We start from the raw sequence: 12,305 nt of genomic DNA, 5'->3' as shown, positions 1-12,305 counted from the left end.
TATGTCTTCTAATGTTGTCTTACATATTTTTACAACATATTTATGGAACCTGTTAATGATGTTAGGCAAGTTGTGCCTTTACTTTGGAACTTTACTTTGAAATATTAATATAATTATGCTATCAGTCATAGCTATAAGAAATATATATATATATATATATATATATATATATATATATGAAAAATTTATGCTTATTATTCACTATTATATGTGTACAATATATAGGTGTTTGTACTTAATAGTATTAATAAATCATTTGTTTACATAAGAACTATAATATATGATAGTAGCTGAGCAGCTTTTCATGCCTTCAAAGTCATGTTTATTTGCCATTGTGTATGGCTAGGTATTGTTCCATATTCATTTACTTATTACTGCATCATGTTTTTAAAAATTGCGGAAGTGATTAGAGGGGAAAAAAGGGGTGACTTTTCAGTCTAGTATGTCTTGTTCACAAAAGCATGCACATTTTAAAATTTGTACCGTTAAGATACTGTGTCAATCATAAAAATTACTATTTGTTTTGAGTGTAATTAATAAATTATAAAATTCATTTTTTATAAACTTGTGATTAAAAAAGGCTATTGTAATTTTATTGTAGACTGAAACTTAATTATTTACGGGGGGGGGGGAATCATTGTTTGTTTGTTTGTTTGTTTGTTTGTTTGTTTGTTTGTTTTTAACTGAAAGTTAGTAGGGAAGGTAGCATTTTATATGTAGAAATTTCACATTCCTGAAAAATGTGTTTCTTTCAGTTTAGGTGCCCCTGTGTATAGACTTGATTTAAAAATTATAACTAAGACTTAATATATATTTGTATCAACATCTTTCAAAAATGAATTTTAGAACATATTACTTAGGGAAATTTAAGGTTATCATAGAAGCTTAGGTTGTTTTTTTTTTTTTTTTTTTTTTTTTAAGATCTTTTGAAATTGAAAATTTTAAAATCAAGAGAACTTGGTCAGTTCTCTTAATCCTGAGGAAGTCTCACTTTCCTCATCTTTAAAATGAATGGTTTGAATTACATGCCCTTCAAAGTTTTCTCTAGCTATTGATTTGTGACCCTGGGCAGGTTTTGTTTTGTTTTTGCAAGCCAGCTGGGATTATAAAGTGATGATAAAGAGGATTTTCAAGAGTAAGAACTGAACTAAGCTGGTGCTGTTGAAGACACTTTTTTAAAAGGCTGCATCTGGTCCTTTTCCTTCATTCTTACTCCTTGGTCCACATTGTTCTCCTCTATAACTACAGCCAGATTTTGTCCACGTTGACTACATTTGTAGTTCCTACAAATCCTGAAAACTGAAATTGCCTGAAAACTTTGATTTTTGAGACATTTTATTTGATGCATGCATTTCTTTTAACGTATTAACTTCTGTGTATGATCAGTAACTAGATGTTTGATCAAGAGAACAAGTCAGAACACAAATGAAATAAGTCTTGAGACAATTGAATTTTGTCAGGAAGATGTAGGTTTAAATTTTGTCTCAGACATTTATTAGCTCTCTTCCTTAGTACTTTAGTAAACTTTTAGTAAAATTTTTAGCAAACTTCTCTTCACCAGCAAATGAGAGATTGGACTTAATCACCTCCATTTCCTTTCCATTTCAAGATGATTTATGACTAATTGTGATTAAAAATTCTATGTGAAATTCTATATAGGGTTATAAGATATAGTCACACCTCAGAGTCATTTCTATGACTCCCTTTTTATTTCCATTTATATCATTTTGATAGTGGTAGAATCTAGTTATCTTGTTTGTTTTTTCAAAAATGAAAACAGCAGTTAAATGCAATTTTGGTGGATAATAATTGGATTTCCACTAAACTTCCTTTCTTACTTTTTTGAAACATAATCAATAACTTAACCATGATAGAAGCTTATATTAGTCGAGACCTTCATTTTTACAAACACCTTTTATACATACATAATTTTCATGGTCCTTATGATAAAGGCATAAATAAGAACTATATAAGAATTTCTCAGCACAATTTGAAATAAGAGTAATTATATTACAATTCTATGTCAGATTTAGTTCAAGAGTTTAAGATAACTAGGAATAAATAAAGGTAGCTCATTTTCTCTTGAGAATACCAGAAGTATACTTAACAGATTGTCTTTACTCTGAGATTTTGAAGAGCGCTGATGACAGCATATTGAAACCTACTTCATTAGTTCAAATTTCTAGGGTTTTATTTTGTTGTTGTTTTTGACTAAAAAAGATAATGAAGATCATATGGACAATCTTAAAAATTAGTGTAAGAGCTATTGTACTAAAGTAAATGAAAATGATTGACATGATGTACAGTGGAGCCCTTCACATTTTTCCAAAAAAGGATGTCTCCTTTATTTTACACTTGCAATTTCTCTGGGGTTTTATTTTAAATTTTATTTAAACAAGCACCAGCCCTGAATTCAGGAGGACCCGAGTTCAAATGTGATCTCAGACACTTAACACTTCCAAGCTGTGTGACCCTGGGCAAGTCACTTAACCCCAGCCTCAGGGAAAATAAATAAATAAATTTTATTTAAACAATTTTAAATTGATGGTTAATATTTATAATTCATCTAGAAATTTAAACAGTTTACATAGCATAGTTTATCATTTGTTTACCTCTTATATTTTTGATTTATGAATGATATTTAACTGCATGTTTAAAATGTGAAGAATTATGTGGTAGGTATTACAAAAAGTACAAAAGCAAAGTCATTCTCCCTCTTTCCCCCAAAAATCCTATCTTCCTAATTTTCCTATTATTGGTATCACCAGGATAATCATCTTTTCAGATATGTGGGCTCACAGCTTAGGTACCATCCTTGACTCCTTTCTCATTCTATATCCAGTCTATTGCCATCTTGTCTACATTTTACCAGGACCCTATTCTTCTGTTTTTATTTTATTTTACTTGTTGATTGTATTAGCTAGCTTCCATGTATTCAGTTATCATCTCTGTGCTGATGATTCTTTTATCTAATCCCAACCTTTCTGCTGACTTCCATTATTGAATCTATAACTGCCTATTGGACATCTCAAACTAGATACACTGTAGCTATCTTAAAGCATGACCACAACTGTTGTTAAAGGTATGTCAGTTTTGTCATTGTAATAATGCTTTTCCTTCCTCTGACACTGCCATTGTGTTAGTGTAGGGTTTCCATCACCCCATTCCTAGACTATTGCAGTATCTTGCTGGTTGAACTGCCTTTTCTAAATTCTTCACCACTCCAACTCATTCTCTACTCAGCTATCACAGTTACCATCCCAAAGTACACATCTGACCATGTTACTCTACTCCAGCTAAATAAACTCTCTCTGTCACCTCCAAGTTCAAGCAGTCCTTTGAAATTCAAAGCCTTTTACAACCTGCTTTTCCAGTCTTCTAATACCTTTCCTCCATCTTCTCTGTAATTTAGTCACAGTGATTGTTCATGAAATAAGATGCTCTGTTTCCCAACTCTCATGCCTAGAATAGTCTTCATTTCCTGGCTTCCTTCAAGTACAACTAAAATCATAGCTTTTGCAAGAAATCTTTTGTGATCCTTCTTAATGTTATTTTTTTGGGAACATCTCCAGTTAATTTAGATAGATTTTTTTTTTTTTAATGTATAAATTGTCTACCCAATTAGATGGAGTAAGATTCTTTTTTTATTTTTCCTTTTTTGTATCCCTAGTGCTTAATTAATATATTAATTAATATAGCTTGCTAATTCTAAATATTTTATTATGTACCTAATAAACCAGGTACATAATTAGATACATAATAAAATATTCAGAATTAGCAAGCTATATTTCCATTTGCATATTTTATTTATAAATTATAAAGCAAGAACACAAATGACAAAGGTCTTACTAAGATCTTAGAATTTTACGTAGATAATGTCTAAAAATAATATAAGAAGTCTTCTAAATCGATGTAGGGTCTTCAAGCAAGAGACTTCCTTGAATTTTTGTTCTTCTATAAAATTAGAATAATTTCATGATCTTTTGAGATAATTTCCTCCCCACAATCATGTGGAGTATTATGGCCATCTTATTGATGAAGACACCCTAATTAATTGAACCTAAAACCATCTACCACTTCCACTGTTCAATTTTGCCATTCCAGTCTCTTAGCAAATGCTATTTTCTTATCTTATTTTTCATTTATTACTTAAATTGCTAGTAGGGAGAGGAAGTAGCCATAGAGACTTTACTATACAACATTGACTTTTAAGTGCTTTCATTACTAATTTTTCCTGCAAATATTAGTAGGTCATCCCCACCCTCTAAAATGAAATCCTCAAGGGAAAAAAAAAGAAATCTTGCACAAGTATTAAGAATCTGAATTATATAAAGATACTGTTTGTGTCTTGCATGCATGCTTCTTAGCTTCCACTAGGTATTAGTACAAAAATACTCAAGAACAAGTAGGTGATTTGAGTTTTGTTTCTTAGAAGAACAGATTTTTTTTTTTTTTTTTTTTAATTAACAGGCTTTCTAAACATTTCAAAAGACATTTGCACATAGTTAATTCATGAACTTGATCTGTTTTCATGTGAGTTGTTGGACCTGGCCATAGGCAAAACCACATCAGCGTCAATTATAAGAAGTCTTCTAAATTGATGTAGGATCTTCAAGCAAGAGACTCCTTGAATTTTTGTTCTTCTATAAAGTTAGCTTTATATCTATCTATCTATCTATCTATCTATCAATCTATCATTCCCCCCCACCCACCCCCAGGCTGGGGTTAAGTGACTTGCCCAGAGTCACACAGCTAGGATGTGTTAAGTGTCTGAGATCAGATTTGAACTCGGGTCCTCCTGAATTCAAGGCTGGTGCTCTATCCACTGCAACACGTAGCTGCCCCCTCTTTTATCAAGTTAGAATCATGACTTATCTCCCAGTGTTTTTATGAGGATAAAATGAAAAATTTGTAAATTAAAACTTATTATTTCTTCCTCAGTAAAATAGTAATGACATTGTATTGAAAATAGATAATAAAAATGGGAAACTTCTCTTGTTTGAGAAAAATGTAGTAAATTTTGATCATGGAATCATCACTTATTGTGATGGCATTTTCTTGGATTAATATGATTATCGGGGAGATCACAGTTTTTCTGTTTGGCTTTATCAGTAGGACAGAACTCTTAGCACTAGTAGGTAGAAGTGGAAAGATAGGCAGATATTGGTTGGCAAAAAGTAGAGCTTTCTAAAATTGCAATGACTACCTTATGAGATAGTGAGTTCATATAGGCTGAATAATTTCTAGCTAAGCATGTTCTAAAAACCATATTTCAGAATAGAAGGTTACTTAAAATTTTTTTGTCCTTTTTTTCTATGACTTAAATATATTGCCACAAGCTGTGCTCTCTTAGCTAGTGATAATGTATTACTCATACTACATCTTGCTTTTTCTGAAACATAGGAATCCAAACTTCAGATAACTATATTCTAACTCAGGCAATACTATGTTTGAAGGGGGGAATATATCATCCTTTTTACTCTAAGCCTGTTTAGTTGCTAAGCTACATTAAGATCATTTGATATTTAAAAAGGAATTTCAATAATTTAATAGCTTGTTCTTAATATTATATTCACTGAAGTCCTCCTATTGAGCATACCAGTGAAGATTCATCAAGTTTAGTTGCTGAACTTCAAGAAAAACTTCAGGAAGAAAAGGCCAAGTTTTTAGAACAACTTGAAGAACAAGAAAAAAGAAAGAATGAAGAAATGCAAAATGTTAGAACATCTTTGATTGCAGAACAACAGGTAAATTTTCTTTTCTTGGGAATTTACAAAGGGTAAACAGCATCAAGACTTCTTAGTCTTATTTGTCTATGTAGCCTATGTTCTCAACATAACCTGAAAATGCCAGTGGTAATAATATTCAGGAGATCTAACTGGGTAAATCTTTAGGTAGGCCATGTTGGGCCAGTGATACAGAAAGTTCTCGAAAGATCCACCCAAAAAATGGATTTTAATACATTTTACTACATTCATGACCCTCTTAAGTACACCCACATATTAAACATTCTATATATATAGTGAAGTTCTTATGATGTTTCTGGAAATGTCACATTTTGAGTATGGATTGTTTCATTCTTTATATATGTATCCCCATTTAACAAAATTCCTAGTACTTTTTTTTTTTTTTTTTTCTGAAGCAATTGGGGTTAAGTGACTTGCCCAAGGTCACAGAGCTTGGAAGTATTAAGTGTCTGAGACCAGATTTGAACTCAGGTCCTCCTTAATTCAGGGGTAATGCTCTATCCACTGCTCCATTTAGCTGTTCCTCATATAGTAATTCTTAATAGATAATTGCTGACTCTTTGGGCTCTGATTAAAAACTTTGGACAGGAGTTAATGCAAATCAACAACTCATTTAAACTCTTTTTTTTTTTTTTTTTCTGGAGTGCAAATTACCTTTTTTTTTTTTTTTTTTTTTTTTTTTTTTTTTTTAAATAACATTATCCCTTGTATTCATTTTTCCAAATTTTCCCCTCCCTCCCTTTGCTCCCTCCCTTAGATGACGGGCAATCCCATACGTTTTACATGTGTTATGGTATAACCTACACTATATGTGTGTAAATCTAATTTTCTTGTTGCACATTAAGAATTGGATTCCGAAGGTATAAGTAAGCTTGGTAGAAAGACAGTAGTGCTAACAGTTTACATTCAATTCCAGTGTTCCTTCTCTGGGTGTATAAACTCTGAATTTTTAAAAGATGAGTTTTAACTAATTTCTTAAGGCCCAGCCAATTTTGAAATTCTAAATTAGTTGGCAATTTTCTTTTAAGTTTCTACTACTTTGGGGCAGCTAGTGGCACAATGGATAGAGCACCAGCCCTGAAGTTAGAAGGACCCAAGTTCCAATTTGGCCTCAGACACAATACTTCCTAGTTGTATAACTGGGCAAGTTGCTTAACCCCAATTACCTCAGTAAAAAAAAAACAAAAAAAACACTTCTGTTTGGGGATAAATTGCGGGGGGGGGGGGGGGGAGGGGAGGGGGGGAGGGAGCAGGTAATGAAGTAAAGGTAGAGTGGTATTCTGCTTTACACATAACTATAGTTAAACCTTTTATATTGCAGTTGTTAGGGGCACATAAGCCCCTTTCCATCTGAAAAATCCATGTAAAATATCTTGGCCTTCCTTTCACACCAAAGAAGTGTGGATGTTTTTAGTACCATTTTATAAAATTTGGGTTCATGTATGATATATGTTTATTATGCCTTTCTAAGTTTCTAAATTTTTCCTGTGTCATTTGCTGTCTTTTGCATATTGTCTATGGCTTCTGCAAAACTCTTATTTATTATTCTGACTCGCAGTATATTGAAACTGCAATGGGGAAGGGATAACTGTTCTTTACTATTTTAGAAAGTACACTGGACTTTCACCTTGCTGATCTAATTTCAGGTCCTACAAATATGACTTGTGCAACAGTGACATGTACCAAAAGTTGCCACTATTATGAGAAGTGAGGACAAGAACAGTGTTCCCCTTTCCTAGCCTTCTAGTTTGTCAGTCACTTTCTTCTTTGTTCTTTAGATTCCTCAGTCTGTAAAACATTTAACCTTCTTAGCTTCCCAGAGGAATTCTGGGGAATTTCTGAGGAATTAAAGCACTGTGTTCATATAAGATATTGACTCATGTCTGAATCAACATAAATGCAGTAATCTTTTTAATAACAATAACAACATTTATATAGTGCTTACTGTGTGCCAGTTGCTGTGGTAAATGCTTTAGTCATTCGCCATTTCATATCCATATCAGATCTTTTATACATCAGATCTTTTATAAGAGACATACATAGCCTGTTGGAAAAATCATAATATTCACAGCTTTAGCAAATTTTAAAAGGATTTACAATTTTTATTTGATGTTAATTACCAAATAAAATTCTCAATTGTCATCAGTTTGGTTAATTCTTCCAGGAAACCCATCAGTGTCTGTTCACTCTCTGTACTGCTTTTCCATGATGTTGCATGAGTTTGCCCATAGGAGTTGGAGTTCACCCTTGTTGGAAGCCTTCTTTGCATTTTTGTGGAGTATTTGAACTGTGTATTTGTTATTCCTTTCCCTTACTATTTAATTAGTCCATTCTTGCATTTATTTCTCTGATAATATCTTTTTTTCTCCTATTTGCATTTTAACATGGTTAGTACTTATCACCTGCTTACATCTATAATGTACATTTTCATTGCCCTCTGAAATACTCATTCCCTGTCCTTTTAAAAAATGAGGTTCCATGTCTTTCAGGCAGGCATCAGTAGAATGTTATTAAAGTGTACCTTTCTTTCTAGGAGAATCTTTTGAGTTTCCTGAAAGCAATCCAGCTCACTGTTGTTCCTCATCTGTTAAACCCTCAGCACAATTTGGTCATCTATAATATATATCCCAGATATATACTGATCTACAATAAACATTCTTTGTACACTGATTTTTCCTATGTTCATCATTAGGGCAAAGTAGTTACTTTATCTAGGATGTTCTACAATATTCCTAAGCATTATGGCATCAGTATACTATTATCTGCAAACTGGACTATCTGGATTACCTTAATCTTCATAGAAAACACAGTTTGGATTCTTGCATTATAAGACCAGAGAGCTATGAAATGGTGTCATTTCTGTTGTTAGATCTTATCAATGAATCTTAAAAGATTTTGATATATATGAATGGAATATGTTTTGTTGGAAGAGAACCTTTTCTTAGATGTTTTCATTTTCATCTTTTTTTCATAATCATAAGCATCTCGGAACCTCTACATCTTTCAGTTACAAATTGGCAAAGATATAAGAAAACCAGTTTGTTTTCTTTAATACCATCACTGAAGATGTGTTTAATTCATGTGTAGTTGAGTTTTGTAAGGTTTTTGTATACTTGTTAAAGCATATAGCTCATTAGTTATTGATGTCTTACTTGCTTTTTCTTAGTAATAAGGAGGGGTGACATTTTTTATGATGCTGTGGTATTAGTCCCTTCATATCCTCACAGTTGTGTCACCTCCAGTATAGATTTTATCTGAATAAATCTGGGCCAATCCAATTGCTTTTTTTCCCCCCTTTTTGCCATTTTTATTTCCTGTGATGATTATACTTGATGGTAGAAAAATTAAATCTTGCAAATCTTTTCCTTTTTCTTTCTTTTGTTGTCTATTATCATTCTGAATCACCCTATAGGCAATTTATTTATTCTTTCTAGGCTTTCTTTAAACTTTTATGCTTCACTGTTTTAGTTTGAATGAATACAAAAGCATGAAAAGCATTTATTAGGTACTACCCATTGCTGTGTTAAACACTGGAGATATTGTACCTACCTTCTGTGAGCTTTATTCTAATAGGAGAGACAGCATAGTGGTAGCCAAGGAAGGAAATTATAGTTTGGAAAATCATAGAGGTAGTGAATGGAACAATACACGGACAGGTTCTACTGACTGGCCTTTCCCAAAGGCAGTAGTAGTATTGATTTGATTATCATACTGAGCAAGATAAAAGAGCAGAAGGCATCATATGACAGATGAAGAGAAGGACGTTTTGGTTCCAGAAAATGACAAAGAGAGTGAGCTGATAATGCAGATAATCATCCATTATTCTATTTTGCCCAATTTTTTGAGTTTATCTTCTGAGTTAGTATTGTTTTTGTCCATAATTTCTCTGTTTATCAAGTTAAGTGAAATGTTTGCTTACGAAGATTTGCTCACTAGGTTCTTTTTTTGTTGCCTTGTTATTTCAGTTGATTCATTTAGTGAACTTAGGTAAAAAGTTATTTATTATGGTCAGTATTGTGTAATTTCCATTGCCCTCTACTTATTTTTTCATTGTAATTACTTGTTCAAATATTTCACTATTGCATTTTTATATGATTTTTTTATCTTATTCTTCCAGCATTTTGTTGCTAATTGTGATATTGGCTCTGACAAGTCAGTGACCTAATTATATAAAAACAGCTGATTCAGGTTTTTCTCCCACATCAGTTAAATTTTTCCTGTGTGCTAAAATATAATCAGTTTCATCTTTGAGGTCTCCTATGATACTTACTATGAGTGTTGCATACTAATTTTCTAGAAGTAGTATTCATGATGTGGAGGCTTCTTCCTTCTTTGATCTTTCTCATTCCTTCTTCCTCACCCAAGTTCTTTCACCATTTTGACCTGTTCTCACTTTTGTATTGAAAATCTTGAAAATCAATATATGGTAAATTGTTAATTAGTTGTTAATAGTGGTTTTCTTTATATCCTCTATAACCAATGGTGGTACATAAGATGTAATTCTTTTCATTGTTATTCTTTTAAAATAATTTCAAATACTCATGTACTCTAATATAAATATAAATAAATAACTAAATTCCCCTAAAATGAGAAGGGTTTTGTTGTCATTGTTTACACAGTAAATCTAATTCTTTCAACTTTCAACTCTTCTCTGCTAACAAGAGTTTGTTTCTTATTTCGTTTTATAATGAGTCACAAGATTGATATGTTTCAGCTACTCTGTGTACATTTATTTGCTTAGATCTCATATTTAGAATACAAACAACCAAGGTAAAAGCTGTAGACCTTCTTAAAAACTTTATACTTTGCTACACTAGAGTTCTGTTATTTTGCCTTAATTACATATTTATATATATATATGGCCATAGCAACAAACTGAGGACCAAAGCATGTTACAAGCTCATCTTGGGTAGATAGGCTAGCCCAGTGGTCCTCAAACTTTTTAAATAGGGGGTCAGTTCACTGTCCCTCAGACTGTTGGAGGGCCGGACTATAATAAAAACAAAAAAAACCTCACAGTCTGTCTCCCATTTGCCATAACTTGGCGGGCTGCATAAACGACCTCAGTGGGCTATATCTGGCCCACGGGCCGTAGTTTGAGAGCCCCTGGGCTAGCCAATGTCCACTTCTACTTCTTCAGTGATGGTGGCATTATTGTGGAAAAGGGGAATAGCAGGAACTACCAAATATGTTGAAGTATAATTAAGTTAATACCATTTATTTTTCCTGGTACTTTTTTGTAAATATAATTAGCAATTTTCTGCCTTTCGTGTTGAGACTGTTAATTTCAAGTCTTTTTTTTCCCCCTAATCCTAGACTAATTTTAATACTGTTCTAACAAGAGAAAAAATGAAGAAAGAAAATATAATAAATGATCTTAGTGACAAATTGAAAAATACAATGCAACAACAAGAACGAGATAAAGGTCAGTTTGTTTTATTCTAATAGGATATTTTACATCACTTATAGTGATCGTTTGGTTTAAATTTAGAGAAATTTTTGAAATACAATAAATGTTAGTTTATCAATTGAATATTTTTATTCTTTACATTCAGATTTAATTGAATCCCTTTCTGAAGATCGAGCTCGTTTGCTTGAGGAGAAGAAAAAACTTGAAGAAGAAGTAAATAAATTGCGTAGTAGCAGTTTTGTTCCTCCACCATATTTAGCTACAGCCCCTGAACTTTGTGGTGCTTGTGCACCTGAACTCCCTGGTGAAACAGACAGATTAGCCTCAGAAATGGCAGATGAAGGAAGAACAGATTCAGCCATGGAAACAAGCATGATGTCTGTACAGTGAGTGTTCCATCTGTGTGTTTATATCCTCCCAACATGGCTAAACTCTTTGTTAACCAGACCTTTGCAAAGAATTATCTTAGGGCACAGTGTGTAACAAGGAACTAGTTTTGTAAGTTAAAAAGAAAAGATTATATTTTAATTATTGATATTGAGAGGATACAATAAAGATTGTAATATAATTACAAGCCCAGTATAGTTGAATATTTTGGATAACTTCAATACAGGAGACACAAAAGAATTAATTAACATAAATACTGTAAGACACACATTGAAGTTAAATGGGACTGGGAATATTGACATTAACCTCTCAAAGTAGCTCTATGAGGTAATAGGTAATGTTATGTCTATTTTAAAGATGAAAATCCAAAGCTCAAAGAAGAGAAGTGACTGTACTTTTCTTTAGATATCTGAAGTCTGTGACCTCAGCATCTATATTACTATTATTCCTATTTTATGTTTTGTCAGCTTGGATATAGGATTCTTTCCTACCCCCCTCCTTTCACTTTAAATAATTTGATTAAATTCGCCAGAATTCAGACAAAACTGTTCTTACCTCTTTAGATACAGTATGCTTTAACCCTGGCAAAAAGCTCATTTTACCTATTAATGGAATTTCCTGTCCAGAAATGCAAATCCTGTTCCCATATATCTTTCTCTTAATTATTTGTTCACTTCTGAAATCTTTCTTTCAGAGCACTCCATCCTTACCTTTAAGAAACAAAGTGATTTATTTCTAAAGTGTTCATTTTCTTGATAAGG

General features: G+C 32.4%; 1 protein-coding gene across 2 annotated transcripts in view; it reads left to right on the top strand.

Moving 5' to 3' along the window:
- Positions 1 to 12,305, top strand: part of RB1CC1 (RB1 inducible coiled-coil 1) — a 68,724-nt gene that overhangs the window by 43,327 nt on the left and 13,092 nt on the right. For both annotated transcript variants that reach the window (XM_074278304.1, XM_074278293.1), the window contains exons 16-18: positions 5,582 to 5,747; positions 11,064 to 11,172; positions 11,303 to 11,543. In XM_074278304.1, coding sequence (XP_074134405.1) covers positions 5,582 to 5,747; positions 11,064 to 11,172; positions 11,303 to 11,543 — 516 coding nt within the window. The remainder of the gene's footprint in view (positions 1 to 5,581; positions 5,748 to 11,063; positions 11,173 to 11,302; positions 11,544 to 12,305) is intronic.

This window comes from Sminthopsis crassicaudata, chromosome 1 (assembly GCF_048593235.1).
Source record: "Sminthopsis crassicaudata isolate SCR6 chromosome 1, ASM4859323v1, whole genome shotgun sequence".
In the NCBI taxonomy this organism is placed as follows: Eukaryota; Metazoa; Chordata; class Mammalia; order Dasyuromorphia; family Dasyuridae; genus Sminthopsis; species Sminthopsis crassicaudata.
Note: the sequence above shows the minus strand (reverse complement) of the source record. Positions and strands in the feature narration are given on the sequence as shown.